We start from the raw sequence: 26,493 nt of genomic DNA, 5'->3' as shown, positions 1-26,493 counted from the left end.
ACTCTTAAACATGATAAACAACTTCAGCAAAGTGGCTGGATATAAAATTAATTCAAACAAATCAGTAGCCTTCCTCTACTAAAAGGATAAACAGGCTCAGAAAGAAATTAGGGAAATGACACCCTTTATAATATTTACAAATAATATAAAATATCTTGGTGTGGCTCTAACCAAGCAAATGAAAGATCTGTATGACAAGAACTTCAAGTCTCTGAAGAAAGAAATCGAAGACCTCAGAAAATGGAAAGATTTCCTTTCCTCATGGATTGGCAGTATTAAGATGGTAAAAATGGCCATCTTGCCAAAAGAAATCTACAGATTCAGTGTAATCCTGGTCAAAATTCCATCTCAATTCTTCATAGAGGTAGAAAGATCAATTTTCAAATTCATTTGGAATAACAAAAAACCCAGGATAGTGAAAACTATTCTCAACAATAAAAGAACTTCTAGGGGAATCACTGTCCCTCACCTCAAATTGTACTACAGAGCAATAGTGATAAAAACTGCATGGTATTGGTACAGAGACAGGCTGAAAGATCAATGAAATAGAATTGAAGACACAAAAATGAACCCACACACCTATGATCGCTTGATGTTTGACAAAGGAGCTAAAACCATTTAGTGGAAAAAAGACATCATTTTGATCAAGTGGTGCTGGTTCGACTGGAGGTGAGCACATAGAATAATGCAAATCTATCCATTCTTATCTCCTTGTACAAAGCTCAAGTCCAAGTGGATAAAGGGCTTCCACATAAAACCAGATACACTGAAATTAATAGAAGAAAAAGTGGGGAAAACCTTGAATACTTGGGCACAGGTGAAAGGTTCCTGAACAGAACACCAATGGCTTATGCTCTAAGATCAGGAATTGACAAATGGGACTTCATAAAATTGCAAAGCTTCTATAAGGCAAAAGAGACTGTTAATAGGACAAAAAGGCAACCAACAGATTGGGAAAAGATCTTTACCAACCCTACATCCGATAGAGGGCCAATATCCAACATATATAAAAAACTAAAGAAGTTAAAGTCCAGAGAACTAAATAACCCTATTAAAATGGGGTACAAAGCTAAACAAAGAATTCTCAACTGAGGAACATTGAATGACTGAGAAGCACTTAAAGAAATGTTCAATATCCTTAGTTATTCGGGAAATGCAAATTAAATCAACCCTGAGATTCCACTTCCCACCAGTCAGAATGGCTAAGATCAAAAATGCAGATGACAGCAGATGTTGGCTAGGACAAAGAGGAACACTCCTCCATTGCTGGTGCAATTTCAAGCTGGTAAAACCACTTTGGAAATCAATCTGGTGGTTCCTCAGAAAACTGAATATCATCCTACCTGAAGGCCCAGCTATTCCACTACTGGACATATACCCAAAAGACACTTCAACACATAACAAGGATGCATTATCCACTATACTTAGAGTAGTCTCATTTATAATAGTCAGAATGTAGAAATAACCCAAATATCCCTCAACAACAGAATGGATACAGAAAATGTGGTACATTTACACAATGGAGTACTACTCAGCTATTAAAAACAATGACTTCATGTAATTCTCAGGTAAATGGATGGAACTAGAAAAAATCATCCTGAGTGAGGTAACCCAGACACAAAATAACACATATGATATATATCACTGATAAGTGAACATTGGCCCAAAAGCTCACAATGCCCATGATACAACTCACAGACCCTATAAAGCTTAAGAGGAAGGAAGGTCAGGATGTGGATGTTTCAGTCATGCTTAGGGGGGAAACAGGATGATAATAGGAAGTAGAGGAAAAGGGGGACCTAAGAGGGAGAGAGGAAGGAGAGAGAGAAAAAAGGGTCAGGATCATGTTTTGTACGGGCTGGGAGAGAGGTATAGTAGATTAGGAAATTGAATAAAAATATGTAGCAGTGGATGAAGAACTGGGTGTAGCCACTAGGGTCCCAGATGCAAGGAACTGAAAGGTTCCCAGGACCCAACAGGGGTAACTTTAGCTGAAAGTCTCAGTGAAGGGGAATCAGAACCTGTAGGGCTTACCTCCAGCAGATGGGCATGGCCTCCATTTGAGAGATGGGGGCACCCACCCATCTCAAATTTTTAACCCAGATATATTCCTGTTCAAAGGAAAGACAAGGACAAAAATGGAGCAGAGACTGAAGGAAGAGCTGTGCAGGGACCGCCCCACATGGGAATCCATTCTGTCTGTAGACACCAAACCTTCACATGTTTCTGAGAGACACATGCTAACAGGAACTTAGTGTGGCTGTCCCCTGGGGGGTTCTGCCAGCATCTGACCATTGTAATTGTGGATGCTCTTAGCCAACCATCAAACTGACCACAGGGACTTAGGTGTAGGAGCTGGGGGAAGGACTGGAGGAGTGGAGGGGTATTGCAACCCTGTAGGAAGAACAACATTGCCTGGCCCAACCACCCAGAGCTCCCAGGGACCAGACTACCAACCAAGAAGTGTACGTGGAGGCATCCATGGATCCAGGTACTTATGTAGCAGAGCATAGCCTTGTCTGGCATCAAAGGGAGCAGAGTCCCATGGTCCTGTGGAGGTTTGATGTGCCAGGGTAGGCAGATGCTTGAGCAGTGGGTCAGGGGTGGGTCGGTGGGTTGGAGAGCACCCTAATAGAGGCAAAAGGGGAGAGAGTGCAGATGGGATAGGGGTGTTATGGAGGGGTAACCCCAAATGAGGATATCATTTGAGATGTAAACCAATGGAATGATTAATTTTAAAAAAGGAGAAATACGCATACATACTGTGGTGGTTTAAATATGTTGGCCCAGGGAGTGACACTATTAGGAGGTGTGAACTTATTGGAGTAGGTGTTGCCTTGATGGAGAAAGTGTGTCATTGTGGGCATGGTTTTAAGGCCCTCATACTAGCTCCCTGGAAGCCAATCTTCTTCTAGGTGCCTTCGAAATAAGAGATAGAACTCTCAGCTCTTTCAGTGCAATAGGTACCTAGATGTTGCCATGCTTCCCTTGATAATGATAATGGATTGAACCTCTGAACAATGTAAGCAAGCCTCAATAAAATGTTGCCCTTTATAAGAATTGCCATGTTCATGGTATCTGTTCTTAGCAAGCAGTAAAGCCCTAAGACACATTCATATACAGGCACAGACATACACAGACCCACAGAGTGAAAAAGGGACTTTTTTAAATGTATAAAAATACAATTTAAAAGTAATTAGCAAACTCCCATTCTTTATTTCAATGAGGACAATGATAAACATCTGAATATATAAGAAAAAGAATTGGCAACTTGTATGTGGAATTCAAAAGAAAGAATGTAAAAACTATTGCATTCCTTGACAAGGAAATCTCTATACACTAAGCATAGAAATTCTGTCAAAAGCATCAGTTACTGATCAAGCAGAACACTGGGGCTGGAAATCAAGGTGGATTTATTATTACATTTAGACACTAAAAAACTGAAAGTAATGATCACCTCTTTCAAGATCTCTGGAATGTTGCTATTCAAGAGATTGGACTTGTTAATTTTCTGTTTTTTGGTGATAAAACATCATGACCAGAGCATCTTAGGGAAGGAAGAATAAACTTGGGCTTACATTTCCAGAGGCATAAGAGTTTGTCATGATCTTAGCAGCAATTGGCAAGCATGGTGAGAAGCAACAGAAGCTTAGAGATTCCATCTCAGTCAGTCATAGGCAGGATGCAGAGAGCATACATTGTGTGCAGAGACTATAACTATTCAAGGGCTGTTTCCAGGCACAGATGTCATCTATCAAAACTCCATCTCCTCAAAAATTCACATATAAAATATGTTCTATGAAATAATAGCAGAAATTGCCCCACATTAGGGGACATATTTCAACCAAAACTGTTCAGGAGACACTTAGAACCACAACGGCCATGGTTGGATACTAACCTCTGCACATTGTGTTATAATTATGTTAAAAATTTTAAATTGTTCCACATTATTATTTTTCCTTCAGCACATTCTTACTAGGCATCTCTGGCTCGCATTGTAGACTGACCTCAAAATTATAGGTATCCGTGTGTCTGCCTCTCGCCAAGTGTCAGGATTAAAGACCCATGATTTCACTTCTAGTTTTACAAAAAAATATAACTTTAAAGTTTTCACTACATTGAAAATTCTAAGACCACAGAACCAAAAACAAGCAGGGAGAAGCTTCAACAAAGAAATTCCATTTCCCTACAGAGGCAAATTCATTCAGGATTTCTTAGTGAAAACAAAACAACACCAACAGCAAAGAAAAAGGAAAACAAGAATCCAAAGAAAAGACGTTAGAATGAATAATTACACTCCCCTCACTCATTCCCCGCCCCCTACTTCCAAAGTGCCCAGACGATTACTGTAGGAAATAAACACATAAACCTTGAATAAGAGATCAAGACCTCACTAGATAAGGATAGGTAAAAGCCCAGGAAGATCGCAAGACTTACGCTGCACATGCGCAGTGAACACTATTCGCTCAGAAACTGTTACCCCAGGAAGAAAGCGCATGCTTTTGTTTACGCTGTTGCTTAGTAACGGCTGTTACATAACTGGCTGAATGTTAGGCTGGTTAGAGTTTATCACTTCTGGGATTCCCAGAGTTAGGTTCTGACTGTTAGAAATTCGGAGATTAAAAGTTCCTATTTCTTAAAGTTATTTAGTTTTGAGCTAACACAACAGGTGGCCACAGAGATGTTCTCCACCTTGAGGAAGTTCTGCTGCTTTAAGAGAGAGCCAAAAACTCCCTTGGGGTTTTGTGATCGCCCAAGCATCTGGAAGGCGAGCTTGGCATGTTGTGACTGTAGTCATGAGGATAGGTATAGCCAGCCTTATGATCCAGAGAATAAATTCCATGAAGCAGTGTGCATGGGAAGGATCAGAATGGTGCTGCGCATCCTCTCTAAGAAGAAATTTAATGTAAACGACCGGGATAAAGGAAAACGGTGAGAGCAATGGGAAGCTGAGGATGACAGGCCATGAGGAAATCGGGTGATGGGAAAAACCTACTTTTCCTAGCTACACTGAGGACAAGAGGGGTGGTGAAAGTCCAGCTATGCTTTCTGTAATATAGTCTTCTTGGCACCTGTGATCACACAGAGGTCCAGTGTCCAGATCTTCTGGAGGAGAAGAATCTCCAGCAGGTTTAGGGTCACCCCATAATTCCTCTCAAGAGCATTTTATTAAATATACAATGCAATAGCATAACAAAATATAAAGAAATAGGATTTAATTTCTACGTACATAATAAATACCATGTTATATGAACTGAGGAAAATGCAGAATTCAAGTAATGTTCCTCATACTGCATCTTACTCATACCAAATATTATCCAAGTCCAATTCAGTATGAATTTTAAATTATCATGTACTAACATTTATATCCCTCACTGAACAATAACAGCAATAATCTGAACTTCAAAGCTGTATGCTCCTTGTCTTTCACTTTCTTGTTATTACTCAGTAGTGCTTATGGGTATCATTTTTACATCTCAGTAGATTTCCCATATTTATCTTAAGCGTCTTCATTCATTACTTAATATATTTCTTAAAGCTTGTTCAACAATGCCTTGATCAGCCACAATTTTTCTAACACCATTTGCTGACAAATGTAGGTAATAAACTGGCTGGGGAACCACAGGGTTCCTCACACCAGGCTATAGGTAGTTGGCTGTGAATGCCCTGGGTTCCTCCAGCTGGAAGTTAGGCCCAGCTGCTCACTGAAGGCCTCTCCATGGTTCCTCATGGCACGGCCCCAACACACGAGGAAGTCCTTGGGTTTCCAAAACCAGTTTATTGGCATGACAGATGGTCAATGGATCTGCATGCACACCCCATAAAACCCAGGGCAGGTGGACCTGAGTTTAATAGGGAGGGGAAGAGGGGGGAGGAGCTGGGGAGGAATGCTTAATTGACTCCACCCTCTGGCCTTCAAAGCAATATTTTCTGTGCATTTAGATGCTGCTGTTGATATTTTTCATGATTTTTACTCACAGTATTTTCCATAACTAGCTTTTTTATAACCCCCAGGGTAAAGAATGTTGTGTAGGCATTGTACCAGTATAACACATTTAGGAATACAAAGCTTAGACCCAGTCCTTCTTTAACTTTTTAAAACTGATTTGAGATGGTCAGCCTGTGAGTTAAAGGACTATAGCAAATTCATGACTTGGAGTTTATTATAAGGGTGTTCTCTATGTTTTATTTAGAAATAGCTGAGTGGAGTTAACAGGCAACAGTCCAGATTACCTTACATGGATAGCTGGTTTTCAAAACATCAGAAATCCTTAGAATTGACATGACAAACATTTCAGTATTAATGTTCATTTTCATTAGAGACCTGTCTGCTCCGGACAGCTTCCTATATTGAATTCTAAGAAGAAATTGAGCATCCTTGGAGTTACTCCAGTTGTGGTGAGACAACCACTAGGCAAGAATTGCCACTTTCCTTCTACAGACAAATTACTGTCCAGAAAAGGACACACTTGCAGAATAGTTGACTGATTATATCTGCCTAGACAGAGTAATCAGCCCTTAATAATTCTGCAGCACTAAGGTCTGTCAGATGATCCTGGGCCAGAAGGCAGAAGAACAGATGCTCCAACGTTTTGAAGTAGAGCGAGTGTCCAGGTGGTCAGAGGTCTCTATAAATTGGCTAAGTTTTAGAAACTAAGATTTGTGCTTCCCACAATTATAGTCAACTCAGTCATTCTGGATTTCTGATGGGGTTGAAAACATATAGCTATTGACCTTAAGAGAAAAGATCTGAGTGGATGGTCGTCAGCTGACATTCATCCTAAAGCCAGGTTCAGAACTAAATGTTTTAGTTAGAATAGATGACAGAGGAGCTGGTTAGTCAACAAAAGGATGGACTGGGTATTAGGACTATCCTGTACCTCACTGGTACAAATTGGCATAATTATGCTCTAATTGTATTTTGAGAGAAAAGTTTCATTTTAACAGGAAGGGTGATGTGTAGGAGGAGCTAAGGTAGGAGGAATACTGAGAGGAAGAAAAGGAGTAAGAAGAGGAGAAGAAGAAGGAGAGGAGAAGCTAGGTGATGAAAGAGAGAAAGAGGGGGGAGACAGGGAGGCAGATATTCATGTATCTCCACCAGTCAAAGATAGTTGTTATATCTAGGTTGGTCAGTGGGTTACACCTCTGATTGAACAATTCCAAACTTATAAAGCCTATGATTAACATTATTTAAAAAATGTATAAATGCAAAAAGGAAAAGGGGGTATGGGATAGGGGTTTCCTAAGGGGGGTGGGAGGGAATGGGCATAGGGGATGCCATCTGAAGTGTAAATAAAATATCTAATAAAAAAAAGAATGCTGTGAATATATGTCACATTTAACATAGTTGCAAAACACCATGGATTGCATGATGGTATTTTACCTTATGTATTAGAATTGTTGTCAATTGTTTTACATTATGAGTTTTAAATATATTCCAATTGAGATTAATTAAAATGTGAGAAAAAGGGAATCTTGAGCTTGGAACCATGTTGTATTTACTACAATTCAGGTTACCTGGAGGCAGAGACAGCAAGACCTTAAATTTAAACAGAGTATGTCTCAAATTTTAAAGGCATTATCTTAGACTCTGTGTAATATATAGTCCTTAATATTTTTTGCAAAATAGTTATAATTGAATTTAAAAGTATTTGTTAGTGTTAACAGTAATAATTTTAATATCTAGTAGATGAACAGCTGTTCAAGATTTTGTTTCAAAAAGTTGCAAAGGTTATTGATTTATTCATTTGTTCGTTTGTTTTCTTTAAAGATAGTCTGAGGCTCACCAGTACACTAAGAAAAGGGAACCATTGTATGTGGTCCTGCTAAAAATCTGTTTCTCCCCGTATTAGTAGTTCCTTTGTCATTTCTTCAGTAGTTACTCACACAGTGAATCCAGTTACCATTGTTTCAAAAGTTCTTATTGATGCCTCCTAATTTGACAGAAAGGAAGTACTTCTTTTAATTCCCATTTCATGGACAAGGAGATTACAACACATAAAGGCTGGGAAATAGTTGATTGATAATGAATCTTAGAGCAGGATGAGAATTCAATAGGAGTCCAGCCCAATGGCTATGTTCCTTCTATTCAAATAGGATGTTCTTGGCTCCCTGGCTCAGTGATAGAGCACTTATCTAGGCTGCAACAGCTATGGGTTTTATCACACTGCCATAAAATTTCTGAATTGTAAAATGTTCTAATATAGTAAATAATAAGAGCAAATAAATATAATTTTAGAATAAAGTTAAATATTTGTGGTTTATGGGTCAGAGGACTTAAATGTTATGTAATATTTGCAAATACATGAGTAACTGTGTATTTTGACAAAACACCCTACAGTAGAATTTCATTAAATTGTGTCTCATTCCCACAGCACTGCACTGCACTTTGCAAGTTTTTATGGTCATCTGCATCTGGTTCAGTTCTTATTATATAATGACTGCATGATAAATGTCCTTGATGATCAAAAAGCCACACCACTAATGAAGGTAGTTCAAACTTTTCAATTTCGAGAATAAATTTGATCTAAATGGTTAGAATGAAAAGAAAATTAATATCACTTAAATATAAATCATCAAGAAATTCTTTGCATTGGCAATGTTTTCCACAGGCTGTACAAAGCTGGGAGACAAAGATTGTTTCTGTTCTCCTTGATAATGGAGCAGATCCCAATTGTAAAGATTCCAATGGAGAAACAGCACTACATCAGGCAGTATATGTTAACAGTCCAGATATTGCTGCCAGTCTTCTTGAATATGGAGCAGAAATTGAAGAAACTACAAAGGTAATGATTTTCCAAATTGAATTCCAAAGTATTTGAAAGTTAAGTGCTTTAAAAGTGTCATGTGTAGGGCCAATTTTCTAAGTTTAGAAGTTCAAGTATTCTTTTTTTTTTTTTTTTTTTTTTTGGCTGTTTTACTCATTTCAAATATTGCCCCCCTTCCTGGTCTCCCTTCAAAAATCCCCCTTCCGATCTCCCTTCACCTTTGCCTCTAAGAGGGTACTCCTCTACCCACCCACTCTCTCCAGCCTCATCCTTCTACCACCCCCCTCACAGGACCAATGTTCCCTTCCATTGATGCCAAGTAAGGCAATCCTCTGCCACATATGTAGCTGGAGCCATGGGAACAGCCATGTATACTCTTTGGTTGGTTGTTTAGTCCCTGGAAGCTCTGGAGGACTGGTCCATTAGTTGATATTGTTGTTATTCATATGGTATTGCAATCCCCTTCAGCTCCTCAGTCCTTTTCCTAACTTCCCCTGGGGTCCCTGGTCTCAGTGTGATGGTTGTCTGTGTGTATCTTTATTAGTCAGGTGCTGGCACAGTCTCTCAGGGGACATCTATACCAGATTCCTGTCAGCAAGCACTTCTTGGCATCAGCAATAGTGTCAGGGTTTGGTGTCAGCATATGGGATGGATCCCTGGGTGGGATAGTCTCTGGATGGCCTTTCCTATAGTCTCTGCTCCATTTTTGTTGCTTTGTTTGCTTTAGAAAAGAATAATTCTTTTCTTTTAAAAGTTAAAAGTTTTGAGATGTTGAGTGCCCCAATCTCTCAATGGGGGGCTGTGCCATCTACTGGAGGTGGTCTCTACAAGTTCTATCTTCCCTTTGCTGGGTATTTTGGCTAATGTCATCCCTGTTGGGTCCTGGGAACCTCTTGCTTCCCTCGTGTCTGGGACTTTCTTGTGGCTGCCCCAAGTTCCCCACCCCCACTGTTACATATTTCTATTCATTTTCCTGGCCCTCTGGATTTTTCTCCGGTCTCTTCCCAATACTTTACCCTGCCCCTGCTATTATTCTAAGCAAAAATATAAATATAAATTAGGAATAGATAATGCCTCATCTATCACTAGAAGCTCAGTTACACTGATCTATATGCCCTAATTTTAGAACACTGCAGTCATGCAGTAACTTGGACTTAGATGCAGTAGTGACAGAAAGCAGCAGGCAGAGTATATTAAAGATCAACATGTGGTAAAAACACAATCACTAAAAGGCTATCATATCCACAATTGATATATCTGCAATATAACTACCACACCTATGGAAGACTCATGGAACATTGAGGAAGGAGTCTAAACGACTGTGTGGTCCAGAGCCCAGGATGCCTGTTGCAAGATAGTGTCTTCTAGATATGAAAGGAATATTGTACCTATGAAATCTCAATGATATGGTTGCCTAAACAAGACAAACACAATAAAACCATCAGTTGACATGCAAATATTGATGGGGAAACTTCAAAAGAACCACTGATAAATGAAGAGTTGCCTGCTAGCCATGGTTGAAAAGAGAAGAATTCATATTTATCCAGAGATAAACTCCCTGATACATTACTCAATGACAATATCCAGCCATAAGCACACACTCATACACACACCAAAATAGACAGAGAGACAAATTGAATAAGAAGACAAAGAAACGAAGACAGAGGGGTGACATTAAATGGAATTATTAGGTTGTACATATGTGTGTGTATGTCCTCAGTAAAGATGATGTTGTAAATTTGAGAGGGAGTGGGCACACAAGGGGAGTTGAAGGAGTGAAGGGATATTAATAAAATAAGTATAATTCTGGTGTAGGAATTTATCAAATAATTTAAATTAAAAGATGTTTAAAATGATGTATTGGGCTTTCAAAACTCTAAGACAGTTTTCCTATTCTAAAAGGACAGAATCAATTTCTAGTTAACCAACCAATCTTTGAGGTATTGCTCTTTTTAAGTCTATTACTTTGGTGATATGTTTGGAGCAAGATGTTGACACTGTTAGCCTGGGTCCACCCTCAACAATAAACCAAGCAGTGTTTCTTCTATGTCCTCTGCAAACTTCCACATCCTTACAAAGCTCTGAGAATTATGTGTTTTAAACATCTTCTGCTATTGCTAATGTTTTCCCCATAGAAGATCTGTTAAACAGTATTTCAGAAATCAATTTTTAAGTACTGGACAATTCCACAATTTTATCATAATGCTTAATTGAAATTTTCTGCTGGGAAATGGTGCTTCTGCCACACAAGTGTGTTTTGAAATGCAGAAGAACTTCTGACATAAAGAAATTTTAGCTCACCCATGCAACACAGGAATAAAAACCTTTGCTAATGTGTGTTTTTTTGGGGGGCGTCTCTTAAGATAAACTCTCAGGAGATTTTCACTAGAAGGGAACAGTAACATGACTCCAAAATATCATAACAGATGCTGTGGTGGGAACCATAGGTCCATGGGAACATATTGTTTATGGGACTAAAGTGTTTCACACCAGGTTTAGAGTAGACTAGAAGTCTTGTGATGGGTATAGTCAGGGCTGGAGCATTTCAATGCTGAAAATATGCTGAGAATGTGTATTAGGCTAATAAGGAAAAGACTACTCACCTCTAGTCTATGGCAAATATTCTGTTTACAGGGCTAGATATATTCAGTTTAGCTATGGAATATGCAGTATTGTGAATTATTAATCTATATACTTACAGGATGGGTTTACACCTCTTCTGCTGTCACTTCGAGAAAGAAAACTCCTCGTGGCAGAATATTTAATAAAAAATGGTGCAAATATTCATGTACGGGATGATTATCAAAGGTACTGTTCTTTGACTTTTAAAACACTCCTGGTGTGGCTCAGCGGTTAAGAGTACCAACTGCTCTTCCATAGGCTCTGAGTTCAGTTTACCAATAGCCACATGGTGGCTCACAACCATCTGCAATGGGATCTGGTGCCCTATTTTGGTGTGTTTGAAGAGAGCAATGGTCATGTACTCATATACATAAATAAATAAATCTTAAAAAACACTACTGGTGTCTAGAATAGTAAAAACCACTCAAATAAAAACTATTATAGGAATATATTAGAAAGTATCAACAAAATATCAATTACATTAAATATATCTATTTTATGAAATGATTATAGTAATATATTTCTTATTTATATAGCAAAGAATTAGATCTATCTATCATACACACACATAGACACACACACCCAGGTTTATATCTCTGTTATACTGAGACTTTTTTCTCATTTACAATATTACTTTGTCCTTCCTATAATCTTATATGAGCTGAAAAACTTCATTTAACTGTTATGAAAACTATGAACTACAAGTCAAATTATGGATTCATTATAAAATTTATAATTATTTTATTTTTTAAAGTATGAATAAAGGTAAAAATCATATGTTGCATGACTCTTTGCTTTAAATTTCTTTCTTTGAATAATACTTACATCAGGGTTTTCCCAAGTGGCCATCATTACCAGATATTGTTAATGTTGCTTTTTATATAATATTTGTAATTTCATTAGCTCATAACAATTAAAGAAAAGAAAAGTATCCCTAGCTGGATAAATTTCAATGAGGTAAATGGTACATGAGTGGTAGAGAAGCCCTTAGTGATACACTACAGTGTTAGTTCCAAATTTTCCAGTATCTAGTTTTACAGCCTTAGGAGCAGTCTTTAACCTCCAAATACATTTTTATTGAGTGTAGAGATGAAAAACCAACTTGAATGGTGGTTGCAAACTTACGTAGTGGCATGCAGTTCAATCCTTACTAGAATCAGTAATTGAAAGCACTATGCCTCGTGTTTTCATTATTAACATTATTTTATAACATTAGTAATACGGTTTTATGTAAATGGTTATTCCTTATTTGACAGTGAATTATATTACACCAGAGTAGGAAGGAAATGGCATCCTTTTTTGTATAAATCTATCTATACTTCTTGTAAATGTTCTTCAAATAGTTATTCATCATAAAGAAATTAAAATAGGCATTCTTCTATAAAAATCACACTGTGGGCCAAGAAGACTTTTGCTTGTTTTATCTCTTTAGCCTTATAGACACTTTACAAATTTGAACTCTGAGCTTTCAAGGTTCTTAAATCTGGTTAGTAAATGGTTCATTGTACATACGTATCAGTCATACATTACCTTAATAAAATATATTTTATGTTCACTGCTTAAATACAGCCAATGGGTAAAAAAAGTATTATATTCAGTGTTTAAATAATTTGTCTATGTCATTATAGAACAACACTCATGTATGCAGTTAAATGTGATTCTAAAGTCATTGTTGAGCAATTACTGGAGAAAGGTATTGATCACACCTTAAAGGACGCATTTGGATGGAGTGCACTTCAGTATGCTGCGGCAGGGAAACGCAAAGTGTAAGCATACATGTCAAAATGCTAATTAACACTAAATTTGGGCATGAAATATTTACTAATGTTGTATTTTATCCAAGGTGAGACTGCATTATTGAGATACTTTTGAAATAGAACCATTTTAGCCAACTGCACCTGCCAAAGAGCACGCAGATTGGTCTGACGTAGAAATGGGTGCAGGAGACTTTATATCAGGACTGACTTATGGTGATTCTTGGAATCACACTAAGGGTTCTGAATGTACTAGGCATGTCTTCTACCACTGAGCTTCACCACTCTCCTCTCTTTTGAATAACTGAATGATTTTTTTATCTTTGAAGATCTCAGCATACTATCGTTCATTACAACTGTAAAAATCATGCGCATCACATAATTTATTTTATGGATTATTTATTTGACTCCCAAAGTTTGTCATTTAAAAGAAAATCCTGTTATTTTCATCTGAGAACTATTTTATCCATCCTACCCCCTGAGTGCCCAACCACTTATTCAGGGTTCAAAATCCAAGGATGTAAAAACTCTTACATAATATCACATGGCTGTGGCAGACATGAAGAAAATTTTGTAAGCTTTTGTTCATGGTAATTTGGTGCTATTAAACCTGCTTCTCATTCTGTTGTTAATTTTGATTATCAGGCTTTATCCACTGATTATGATCTCTGAGTATGACAATAATCATGGAGGCATGAGAGCTGGGTAGTTCACATGCTCATGTGTTTGTAATTTCAATTGTTTTCTCTTTTAAAAAGTACTGTGATCTGGCAGCCAAGACTTAAAATTGTCCTACACCCATAGCTGGGTATATAAATCTTATCACATATGCAAAAGAATTCCATTATCCTAGAATACCATGGCATGCAGTTATTCAGAGGAGTCTCTCCTTTCTGCCTTCAATTTTTGTGGATACACTAAATTATCAAATGGATTTGATCACTGGCAGAGAGAGGCCAGAGATGTTTTCCCTTTTTCATAGTAATCTGTACTCAAGTATTCCTACACTTTACATAATGTTCTGCAGCACAGTCTGTGTTATAACATAACTCTATCACCTTTCAGAAGAAGGTCTCAGAAAGTGGTGTTTTCTATATTAAGAAACATTTCTCAAGACACTTGATCCTGTACTCAAGAGTTCAGGATATTTTCCAACTCAGCCTCAGAAGGAAGACACTGAATATAATTCTGTGAATGTAAATTATATTAACTGCATTTAATAAGTTCCATTGCACCTCATCAGTATGCTTATGAATACATGAACAATGATTTTTGTCTTCCATATAAGTTGAGGATTAGCATGGAGATTCAGGATCAGTATGCTAACACTCACCTGGCACAGTTTCCTTGTTGGCTAAAAGAAGAAGAGCAATAGAGCAACTCATTTCTAGTGTTCTCACCGTGGGCTGACCCTCTAGTTCAGTAGTTACAATGTCTGGTACAGCAGAATTTGATAACAGGCCCCTTGATGAATTACACAGTGGATTTCATTTAGGATTCTAGTAAGTTCAAGATTGAGAAGCTAATTATATACTGCTTTATTATTTATGTACATATTTTAGGTGGTGAAATTTTCATAGACATCTGGACAAATAAAATACTAAAATCCTGACTTTTGAAATTCTAATTTGGGAGTCTAAGAAAAACACTATCCCAGAACAAGGAATCCTGGGACTCCTTCTAATATCAGGACACTTTCAATACTGTCAAAATAATCTAGATTGTTTGAACTGTATTGTCCTTGAATCAACACCCAATCATTTTTTTCAATGAGAAATTTTGGAAGACCCATTTAGAGCTTATAAATTTGAAGGGTATGGCAAAGTGTTCTGACAAAATCTGCTACTTTTACAACTACTCTTAAGAATTTACTATATTGATAAAAGGTTTTTATTAGTATTAAAATAATAACTTTACCAATTCTGTACATGACAGAAAGAGTATAATTTTGGACTATGAGGACTCACTCCTCTTAAGTCAACACAATATCTTCCCAGGTAAGTCTTCTCACAGTTTCATTCTCTATAGCTTTTTTCTTGTATGAGAAAGGTTGGAATAAGAATGCTTTGACTGTCTGTAATAGAATACCATTTGTGTATATGCTCAAGAGTTGTACAGCCGACTTCTGAAAAACCACTACACTGCTTTCCATAAAGGCTCTACAAATTTGCACTCCCAACACCAGTGGATAAGGATTTCTTTTGCCATGTATCCTCAAAGAGCATTGAATTTCTGTTGTTTTTTTATTTTACTTTATGTGTGTTTTTTAATGCACATATACACGTACAATATGTGCATGTCTTGTTCTTGTGGGAGAAAGGTGATGTTGTATTTTGTAGAACTGCAGTTATGGATAATTGTGCAATACAATATAGGTTCTGGAAACAGACTCCTGGTCCTATCTAAGACAACAAGAGCTCCTAAATTATATGTTGTTTCAGCCACTCACATATGTACTTCTACAAAAACACATTTTTATTTCACATTAACAATGAATACATTGCAGTAAGTGAACATGATTACTGTCATATATATATGCATATATATACAGAACATGATTTATATCAGTAAAATAAAACACAATATTCAATAGTGTCAGAATTTTCTTTCCTAGGTAAGTTATTTAATCAATTTTCCTTTTTAATACATTTTAACTATAGTGTATTTAGATAGCTTTTTCATTTCCCTTTCTTCCTCCATCACTCCCCATGCTGCAGCTTCCTCCAATTCCATCTAAGTCTCAAATTAACATATTCTTACATATTCTTCTTCCCTAGTAATTATTGCTAAATGGACACACACACACCCTCCCCCACACACATGTAACTACAGTCTGCTGAGATCAATTTTATTGTTTGTATTTATCTGGTTTCAGTGCAGACTACAATTTCATTGGACAAGCAACTAAAGGGTTCATCCCAGAGGAAAAAAAAATGTCCCTATCTCAGCACTCATTTGTTTCCTTGTCCTGGAACATACCTTCTGAGAGCCCCTGCCCACAGCTTCATCATTAGCATGTCTATTCCCTCTGTTCAGATAGTGTTTATATAGACATTGTTTCACAGTATAGACTTTATGTCTCTTACAATCTCTCCACTTGTCTCTTCTGTGATGCACCATGAGCCACAGATGGTGCAGTTGTGATGTAGATGTATCCAGTAGGACTGGGATCCCTTCACTCTGTTGCTCTCTGCTTTGTGTCTACTTGTAGATTCTGGTAATGGTCTCCATTTGCTACATGTTGATCATGTTTATCTTCTTAAAAAGAAACCGATCTTAGATTCATTGATTCTTTGAGCTGTTTTTTTTTTTTAAATTCATTGATTTCTGCTTTAAAGTCTATTACTTCTAGTCAGCTACTGTTTGGTGCTTTCATTTGTTCTTATCTTGCCAAGTTTATAAGTTGCATCACTAAGTCATTTATTTCTCTTTTGTATGAATTTTTTAATGTAAGGCTTAGCACTATGAACTGCCTTCTCGGAACTGTCATAGAGTTTTGGTTGTGTAGTGTTTCCATTTTCATTTTTTTTCAGGATTATTTTTCTTACCTTGTCTGGTGACAGATGATGGACAGTTCAGGCTTTGTGTCACTGATTACTAGGAGTCTTTGCTAGTGTCAACCTCAGAAATTTCATGAAGTTTTTATTGCAAAAGTTTTCACCTAGCTCCCTAAATGGTCCCCAATTCTAGTTGTCACTCCAAATATTCTCTTCCTCAACACCCCAACCCTGTCCTTCCTTTTCCCATCCCTACCTGCCTCTAGTTAACACTATGAAAACCATTCTGTATCCTCTTCCCAGGAAGATTCTTGCATCTTCTCTTAAGCCCTCTTTGCTACATAGTCTTTCTGGGTCTATGGATTATACCATGATTATTTTTTTCTTTACAACTGGTATCCACTTATCAGTGAGTATATATTATGTTTGTCTTTCTAGGTCTGTGTTACATCACTCATAATGATTATTTTCTACTTCTACCTATATGCCAGCCAATTTCATGATGTCATTTTTTCAGTTGAGTAATACTCCATTGTGTAAATGTATCATATTTTCATTTATCTATTCTTCAGTTGAGAAACATCTAAGTTGTTTTCTGTTTCTGGCTATTATGAATAAATCTGCTATAAACATAGTTGAACAAGTATCCTTTTGGTAGTATGGAGCATTTCTTCCTGGTATATGCCCAGAAGTGGTATATCTGGTCTTGAAGTAGATTTATTCCCATTTTTCTGAGAAACCATTTTTCATTTCTCTGGGATGAACCCTTTCGTTGCTTTGAAACCATATAGATTTCAAAAGTGGCCAAACAAGTTTGCATTCCCACTAGCAGTATTCTTGTTTCACATCCTTGCCAGCATGAGCTGTCACTTGGGCTTTTTGATCTTATCCATTATGACAGGTATAAACTGTAATCTCAAAATTGTTTTGATTTGCATTTCTCTTATGGCATGGAAATTGAACACTTCATAGTGTGTTTCTCAGCTATTTAAGATTCCTCTGTTGGGAATTCTCTAGTTATATCTGTACCCATTTTCAAATTGCATTATTTAGTTTGTTGATGTCTAAGTTCTTAAGTTCTTCATATATTTTGAGTATTCTCCTTCTGTCAGATATGGAGTTTGTGAAGAATCTGTCCCCGTTCTGAAGGCTGCTGTTTTGTCCTATTGTTAATTTCCACCACCTTACAAAAGTGTTCTGTTTCATGAGGTCATCTCTAATTGTCATTCTGAGTGCCAGAGCTGCTGTTCTCTTCAAAAAGTTTTCTCCTGTGCCTATATATTCAAGGGTATTCCCCATTTTTCTTCTATAGATTCTATACTACTTGTTTTATTTTGAGGTTGTTGATTCACTTCGACTTGAGTTTTGTGCAGGGTGATAAATATAGCTCCATTTGCATTCTTCTGCATTCTGATATACAGTAGATCAGCACCATTTGTTGAAAATGCTTTTATTTTTTGATTTTATATTTTTGGCTTCTTTATAAAACAATCAGCTGTCCATGGGCGTTTTTTTATTGGATATTTTCTTTTTTTACATTTCAAATGTTATCCCCTTTCCAGGTCTCCCCTCCAGAACCCCTTATCCCATCCCTTCTTCCTCTGCCTCTCCACCACCCACCTACCCACTCCTGCCTTATGGCTCTGTCATTCCCCTCCACTGAAGCATTGAACACCCTCAGGCCTAAGGGCTACCCTCCCACTTATTTCCAACAAGGTCATCGTCTACCACATATGCAGCTGGAGCCCTGGGTACTCTTTAGTTGGTAGTCCAGACTCTGGGTGCTCTGTGTGTGTGTGTGGGGGGGGTCTGGCTGGTTGACACTGTAGCTCCCCCATGGGAACTGCAAACCCCTCAGCTCCTTCAGTCCCTTCTCCAACTCCTCCATCAGGGACCCTACACTCACTCCAATGTTTGGCTGCAAGTATCCACCTCTGTATATTTCAGGTTCTGTCAGAGCCTCTCCAGAGACAGCCATATTAGGCTCTTGTCAGTTAGCAAACACTTTTTGCTATCTGCAATAGCATCTGGGTCTGGAGACTGTATATGGGATGGATCCCTGGGTGGGACAGTCTCTCTCTCTCTCTCTCTCTCTCTCTCTCTCTCTCTCTCTCTCTCTCTCTCTCTCTCTCTCTCTCTCTCAATGGCCTTTCCTTCTGTCTCTGCTTGACACTTTGTTTCCATATTTCCTCCTGTGAGTATTTTGTTCCAGCTTGTAAGAAGCACTGAAACATCCACACTTTGGTCTTCCCTCTTCTTGAGCTTCATATGGTCTGTGAATTCTATCTTGGGCATTTTGAACTTTTGGACTAATATCCACTTATTAGTGAGTGCATACCATTTGTGTTCAGTTGTGACTGGGTTACCTCACTCAGGATGATTTTTCAAGTTCTGTCCATTTGCCTGTGAATTGTATGAAATCATTTTTTTTTGATTTTTACTAATCATTCCATTTGTTTACCTCTCAAATAATATACCACTTCCCAATTACCCCCCCCCCCACTATCCATGATAGCTCACTTTCCAGTTATCCCTCTGCCACTCTCCCATCCCACTTCTGCTGTCCTCCCTCCCTTTTACCTGTATGAGAGTGCTCCCCCACCCACCCATACTCTCCCGCTCCACCATTTCAGCATCCCCCTACTCTGGGCGTCAAACCTCCCTGGGACCAAAGGCCTCCCTTCTCATTGCTATTGGGTAAGGTTCTGCTACATATGTATCTGGAGCCAAAGATCCCTTTGGGTATACTCCTTCTTTGGTGGTCTAGTCTCTGGAAGAACTGGGGGGTCAGGCCAGACTATGTTGTTCTTCCAATGGGGTTACAATCTCTCTCCACTCCTCCAGTCTTTCTGTTAGCCTCCCCACCAGGTTACCTGAGTTCAGCCTGATGGTTGGCTCCAAGTATCCACCTATGCATTGTTCAGTTGCTGGGTAGACCTCCACAGGAACAGCCACACTTGGTTCCTGTCCGCAAGCCCCTCTTGACCATGGCAACAGTGTTGGTATGGGTGTCTGCAGATCCAAACAAATAATTTTCAACTGAGGAATATCAAATGGCTGAGAAGCACATAAAGAAATGTTCAGCATCCTTAGTCATTAGGGAAATGCAAATCAAAACAACCCTGAGATTCTACCTCACAGCAGTCAGAATGGCTAAGATCAAAAACTCAGACTACAGCAGATGCTGGCAAAGATGTAGAGAAAGAGTAACACTCTTCCATTGTTGGTGGGATTGCAAGCTGGTTCAACCACTCTGGAAATCAGTCTGGCAGTTCCTCAGAAAATTGGACATAGTATTACCTGTGGATCCAGCTATACCACTCCTGGGCATATGCCCAGAAGATTCTCCAACATATAATAAGGACACATGCTTCACTATGTTCGTAGCAGCCTTATTTATAATAGCCAGAAGCTGGAAAGAACCCAGATGTCCTTCAGTAGAGGAATGGATACAGAAATTGTGGTCCATTTACACAGTGGAGTACTACTCAGCTATTTAAAACAACGAATTTATGAAATTCTTAGGTAAATGGCTGTAACTAGAAAATATTTTCCTGAATGAGGTAACCCAGTCACAAAAGAATACACATGGTATGCAGCCACTGATAATTAAATAATAGCACAAATTCTCAGAATACCCAAGATTCAATTCACAAACCACATGAAGCTCAAGGAGAAGGAAAACCAATGTGTGGATGCTTTGATCCTTTTTAGAAGGAATAACAAAATACTCATGGGAGCAAATATGGAGACAAAGTATGAAGCAGAGACTGAAGGAAAAGCCACTGAGAGACTGCCCCACCTGGGGATATATCCCATATACAGTCACCAAACCCAGACACTATTGTGGATGCCAAGATATGCATGCTGACAGGAGCCTGATATCGCTTTCTCCTGAGAGGCTCTTCCAGAGCCTGACAAATACAGAGGCAGATGCTGGGAGTCAACCGTTGGACCGAGCACAGGCTCCCCAGTGGAGGAGTTAGAGAAAGTGTATCTAGTTTTATGTTAAGGTACTTTATCCACTTGGACATGTGTTGCGGTAAATCTCCTGCCCATAGGGAGTCCATAGAATAAAGACACAAGTCAATAAATATCAAATGAATGCTGCATGCCTAGATTGGGCAGATTTACCATTAAACTACACTATTCCCCGGCTAAGAGAGCTCTTACCAACTTGCAGTTTCCTTGGTCAGGACATGAGCTTTGTGCAAGTTGATAAATATGGATCAATTTGCAATTTTCTATATGCAGGTCACCAGTTAGAGTAGCATCATCTGTTGAAGATGCTTTCTTTTTTTCCCATTGTATGGTTTTGGCTTCTTTGTCAAAGTCCAAGTGTCCATAAGTGTATGGGATTATTTCTGGATCTTCATTTCTATTCCATAGATTGACTTGTCTGTCTCTGTAGAAATACTACATAATTTTTTAAAATTATTATTGCTCTGTAGTACAGCTTTAGATCAGAGATGGTGATTTCCACAGAAGTTCATTCAGTGTTGAGAATTGCTTAGGCTATCCTATTTTTTGTTTGTTTGTCTTTCTATATGAAGCTGAGATTTCCTCTTTTCATATCTCTGAATAATTGTTCTGGAATTTTTATGGGGACTGAATTGAATCTGTATATTGCTTTTGGAAGTTGGCCATTTTTGCTATGTCATTCCTACCAATCCACGAGCATGAGAGATCTTTCCATTTCAGATATATTTTTCAATTTCCTTCTTCAGGGACTTGAAGTTCTAGTCATACATATCTTTCACTTGATTGGTTAGAGTTACATTAAGATATTTTGTATTATTTGTGGCTATTGTGAAGGGTGTTGTTTCCCTAATTTCTTTTTCAGACTATTTATTGTTTCTATAAAGGAAGGCTACTGAATCATTTGGATTAATTTTATATCTAGCCACTTTCAAAGGCTTTTCAGGATCTAATGAGATGATAATGTGATTTTTTTTCTTTGAGTTTGTTTATATAGTAGAGTACATTGATGGATTTTCATATATTGAACCATCTCTGGGATGAAGCCTACTTGATTGTAATGAATGATGTTTTAAATATGTCTTTGGACTTGATTTGTTAAGTATTTTATTGAGCATTTTTGTATTGATATTCAGAAGTGAAATTAATTAATTAGAAATTAATTAATTGACTACATCCCTGAGTTTGACTATTTCCTGCTGCCTATGACTCTTGGTTGTGTTTGTTCCCCTTTGTTTTAGAGTTTTCAGGTGTGTTGTTAATTTGCTAGTCTAGGATCTCTTCAACTTCTTTATGAGGGCACTTAGTGATAGGAATTTTTCTCTTAACACTGCTTTCATTGTTCCTCATAATTTTGGGTATACTGTGCCTTCATTTTCATAGAATTCTAGAACATCTTTAATCTTTATTTCTTTCCTAACCGAGTTGTTCAGTTTTCATGAGCATGTGCGCTCTCTGTTGTTTTTGTTGTTATTGAAGTTCAGCCTTAGTCCATGGTGATCTGATAGAATGTATGGGATTATTTCAGTCTTCTTGTATGTGTTAAAACTTGTTTTGTGTGCAATTTTATGGTCAGTTTCATGAAGTGCTGAGAAGAAGGTATATTTCTTTGTTTTGCTGTAAAATGTTCTGTAGATACATGTTAAATTCATTTAGTTCATAACTTCTGCTAGTTTCACCATGTCTGTTTAATTTCTATTTCAATGACCTGTCAATTAGTGAGAGTAGGGTGTTGAAATCTCTCACCATTATTGTGTGAGATTCAATGTGTGTTTTGAGCTTTCACGAAGTTTCTTTTACAAGTGTGGATGCCCTTTCATTTGGAGTATAAATGTTCAGAGTTGAGGCTTCATCTTGGGGGTTATTTTGTCTGATGAGTATGGATTGTTTTTCCCCATCTCTCTTGATTACTTTTGGATGAAACTCTATTTTATTGGATATAAGAATGGTGACTCCATCTTGTTTCTTCAGATCATTTTCTTGGAAAATATTTTTCCAACCTTTTACTCTGAGGTAGTGTTTTTGTTTGTGTGTGATTGATGTCTATGATGTTAAGCCTTAAAATGAAGTCATGCATACACCAAATGCAAAATAATGCCAAAATTCCACTCTATAATCCCAGATTATCTTTTATCCTATTTTTGAAAGCCAGGTGTTCTGCCACTTGGGCAGATTCTCATTCATCTTTTTTTCCATGGGAAGATACTTTTCAAGGGACCTCACCATGTGTTGTCTTTCATGTTTTATATAAAATGAATATTAGTTTTTATTCCAATAGAAATAACTTTAGTGAGTTATTAAGGGATATACATATGCACATACTTTCATATTTATCTATAATTTTATAATAATACATCCTCCACAGTGATTTTCTCTGTCCTTACTCTTGCAGTGCATACTTTTAAACTTCTGCTATGAGCAATGTATAGAACTGATGTGTTCATTAGAAGGTTATCTTACCAGTGAATACTTCAAGGGTGGCAACAATAGCAATTGAGTTCTACCACACTACTTACAAATAAGAATGAGAATTATAGCAAGAATTAAAAGAATTCATCACCACCTAATCACATAGAAGATAAGGGAACATGGTCAAACTTGATTTTATCTCAGGTCTCTTTTCTGATACCTTGAAAGTCTTTATGAGAAATATTTTTTATCATTCTCTATAATTTCAGGGATTGGAAGGTATGCTGCTCATTGACTCCACTTCTTTCTGATAGATTGCTTTATTCTTACCTTAACAAGTGCAGCTGTATATCTGGAGAAGCCTTGTTGCATCATAAGAACATATTTATTCTTTATTAGAATTGATCCTACTACCATTATTCTAGACAAATTACTGTATTTGATGGTTAGTTATAATAGTTACTGATGCTGATAATGGTATTAATTTCCATCAGACTGAAAGTTCATTTTGGATTACTGTCATGTTATATTGCCACTTAGTGTTAGGTATCAAATGCTAAACTCAAAGAGAGTAAAGATTTCTTGATGCCTTAATTATTTGCCAGAGGTATAGTTATCATTTAGCATTGAAGCTTCATAGTGTCTAATGTTTATCATTTGTAGACTCATTTCTTCTACTGAAATATGTTTTCTTATTGTTTCAATCACAGGAAGTTTGCATGCAGACGTCTATTCATCAGGGTAGGATTTTAGAGTTATTTTAAAAATGAATATTTATTTATAATTTGAACCAAGGAAAAGAAGCTACTGTTTTATTCATTATTAAATTATTATTGATATTAATTATTTTGATATTTTGATACAGGGCTTATTCTCTGTGTAGACCAGACTTGTCTCATATTCAGAGATCCACCTTCCTTTGCCTTTCATGCACTGGGATTATAGGCATATGATACCAGCAGTTGTCAAAAATGCTACGGTTTATTCAGTGTTCTGTTCTTCACTGGATTCCATGTGATTCCCTTAATGTAGATTATACCTTATTAAAATAATGTTTAAACATTTGTATCATTATAACCAAGTGTCTTACTGATATAGCAGCTGTCATCTAAAAACTTTGACTAATTTTATGATTTCATAGTTAACACGTAGCTCATGACTTAAATGTCAGGCTGCATATTCTCTTGGTTCTCTGACTACACTGGAAGAGTCCCATGTGTCAATTCTGGCTTAGAATTTTCCTGAAATACCTATAGTCCAGTAGTTTATCATATCCTTTTGACATTTGCTGTTAGTCAATATGTAAGTAAAGCATACTACTGTCAAATAATGTAGAGGAAAAACCTTCATTAATGGTGTTCATAGAATCATAGGTTTGAAATGATCAATATGAGAGAAGTCTTAAAATTTTTTATTAGAATTGTAGTGCATATGCACACACACTGTGTTAAATTTATTGTGTTCAGCATATAATTAGAGAATATTACTAATTTGTTCTCACTTTTATTTTCTCTTGAAACTACTGGCTTGAATGACTACAGGGAATTTTTTGTTTATAAAAATTTTTTATAAAGTCTTTTTCTCCATGACACTAAGTTTTTTGAAATTTTTCCTATACATTGTAAGTTTTTTCATGTTTCTTTATATGTAGTTTTAAATTTTGTCTGTTAAATTTTCTTCTAGTTTTTAGAATCTCAGATTCTAAAAATTTGAGTCTTCAAGGAATATTGAAAGCTAATAAAAATACTCCAAGCAAAGCCAACTAGATTCAGCAGTGTAGGCAAGTTGTTATTCTGATGGAGCACCCAAAGTTAGAGAACAGTACTCCATGGATGTGTAAATATGTATGCCTCAATTTAGATTTGCATATATTTTTTATGTATAAGACTAGTTATCTTCTTTGCTGACCAGTATTTGATTAAATAGTTAAATAGAAGAATAAAGGAGTGAGTCAAATATTACCAATGAGAGAGGACAAGTATGACATTAGAGCATGGTGATTAGTCTCTTGGTGGTCAATGGTGGGGGATTAGAACGCCTTTAACTGAGGAAAGGCAGTTTCAAAAGGAACATTATGAAGGTCAATAGGAATAAGAGGTTGAACTTTTATTGAATTTTTAAAAGACAATTGAGTTATTCAGGACACAGAATGGTGAAAAATCATCTCATATAGGCTGTTAAATAGGTTTAAAAGTAATTTGTAAAATGCATTGACTTTGTGCTTAATTGTAACACATGACAAATATCCAGGTTTCTATTGAAAATTTACTTGAGCCACAGTGAATTCTTTCTAGAAAAGAGGAATGTTTCTATAAAACAGAGTACTGGAATTCAGTACTGGAAAGACTGAATGAAATAAATCTGTGACCTGGTAAAAATGGCCCTCTTTTCTGTGTATCTTTTCCCAAGTCTTACATAACTTTTATAGATTGGAATGTACAAGAATATTTTCATAGAAAGTACTAGCATGCATAGGTTAAAGTATGTTTTGCTGAGTCTCCATTTACCGCATTTGCCTGAGGCAGGGAGGAAGCTAGTGGCTACTCAGGTCCATAGAAACTTTACTTTCAGGAATCTGCGCTTTCCTAGGATGGATTTTTAAAGGCTAAGGAGCATCACTGAACACTGCAGAAAAGTGAGCAGGAATGGTATCATATAGAAGGAAGACACGTTGACAATGTAGAGGGAAAGGGAGGCAAATGTCCTCACTTTATCAAGAATTCTCTGCCATTGATCAACCACATATGAAAGTTTTAGTCTGGCAGTGGTGGTGCACGCCTTTAATTCCAGCACTTGGGAGGCAGAGGCAGGCAGATTTCTGAGTTCAAGGCCAACCTGGTCTACAGAGTGAGTTCCAGGACAGCCAGGGCTACACAGAGAAACCCTGTCTTGTAAAACAAACAAACAAACAACAACAAAAAAAAAACAAAAAAAGAAAAGAAAAGAAAAAAACCCCCCAAAACCAAAAACCCCAAACCAAAAAAACTAAAAAAAAAAAAAAAAACCAAAAACCAAAAAACCCCCACAATTAAAACAAGAACAAAAAAGAGAAAGTTTTAAGTGCTTTGTAGACTTTGAATAAACTTGAACCAATTAAAAAACATAACTGAGTTATGTTGAAGTAATTATTTAAAATTGGCGGCTCAATCTGGCTTGTTCTTAATCAGCCGCCTTCCCAACTAGACAAGGCCTGTGGCCAGGAGCAGCAACAGCAAATTATCTATCACAGCCCCTCGGCTCAGGCCAGCTCAGGCGGCCAGAGACACCAGCCCTGCCACCCACAAGACGCCAGCACGGGAGATGGCTCTGCCAATCTTCCACACTGTCTCCACAAGGCTCGGCTGAGCCCAGACCACCCCACCATCCATGTGTAGAAATGAGACTCTACTGCTTAGATATCTAAAAGGCTTTATACGTTTGGTAATGCTCAATAACAAGATGCCCACACAATTGGAGGTGTTTCCC

At 37.3% G+C, this 26,493-nt stretch overlaps 1 protein-coding gene across 1 annotated transcript in view; it reads left to right on the top strand.

Moving 5' to 3' along the window:
* The first annotated feature begins 4,529 nt into the window (after positions 1-4,529).
* Positions 4,530-26,493, top strand: part of LOC117708666 (uncharacterized) — a 65,781-nt gene continuing 43,817 nt past the window's right edge. The window contains exons 1-7 of the mRNA XM_034502582.2: positions 4,530-4,932; positions 8,376-8,490; positions 8,613-8,786; positions 11,470-11,576; positions 13,019-13,156; positions 15,080-15,141; positions 23,739-23,769. Coding sequence (XP_034358473.2) covers positions 4,682-4,932; positions 8,376-8,490; positions 8,613-8,786; positions 11,470-11,576; positions 13,019-13,156; positions 15,080-15,141; positions 23,739-23,769 — 878 coding nt within the window. The 5' untranslated portion in view covers positions 4,530-4,681. The remainder of the gene's footprint in view (positions 4,933-8,375; positions 8,491-8,612; positions 8,787-11,469; positions 11,577-13,018; positions 13,157-15,079; positions 15,142-23,738; positions 23,770-26,493) is intronic.

Source organism: Arvicanthis niloticus, chromosome 1 (genome assembly GCF_011762505.2).
Source record: "Arvicanthis niloticus isolate mArvNil1 chromosome 1, mArvNil1.pat.X, whole genome shotgun sequence".
Classification (NCBI taxonomy): Eukaryota; Metazoa; Chordata; class Mammalia; order Rodentia; family Muridae; genus Arvicanthis; species Arvicanthis niloticus.
This window is presented reverse-complemented; position numbering and strand designations above follow the sequence as displayed.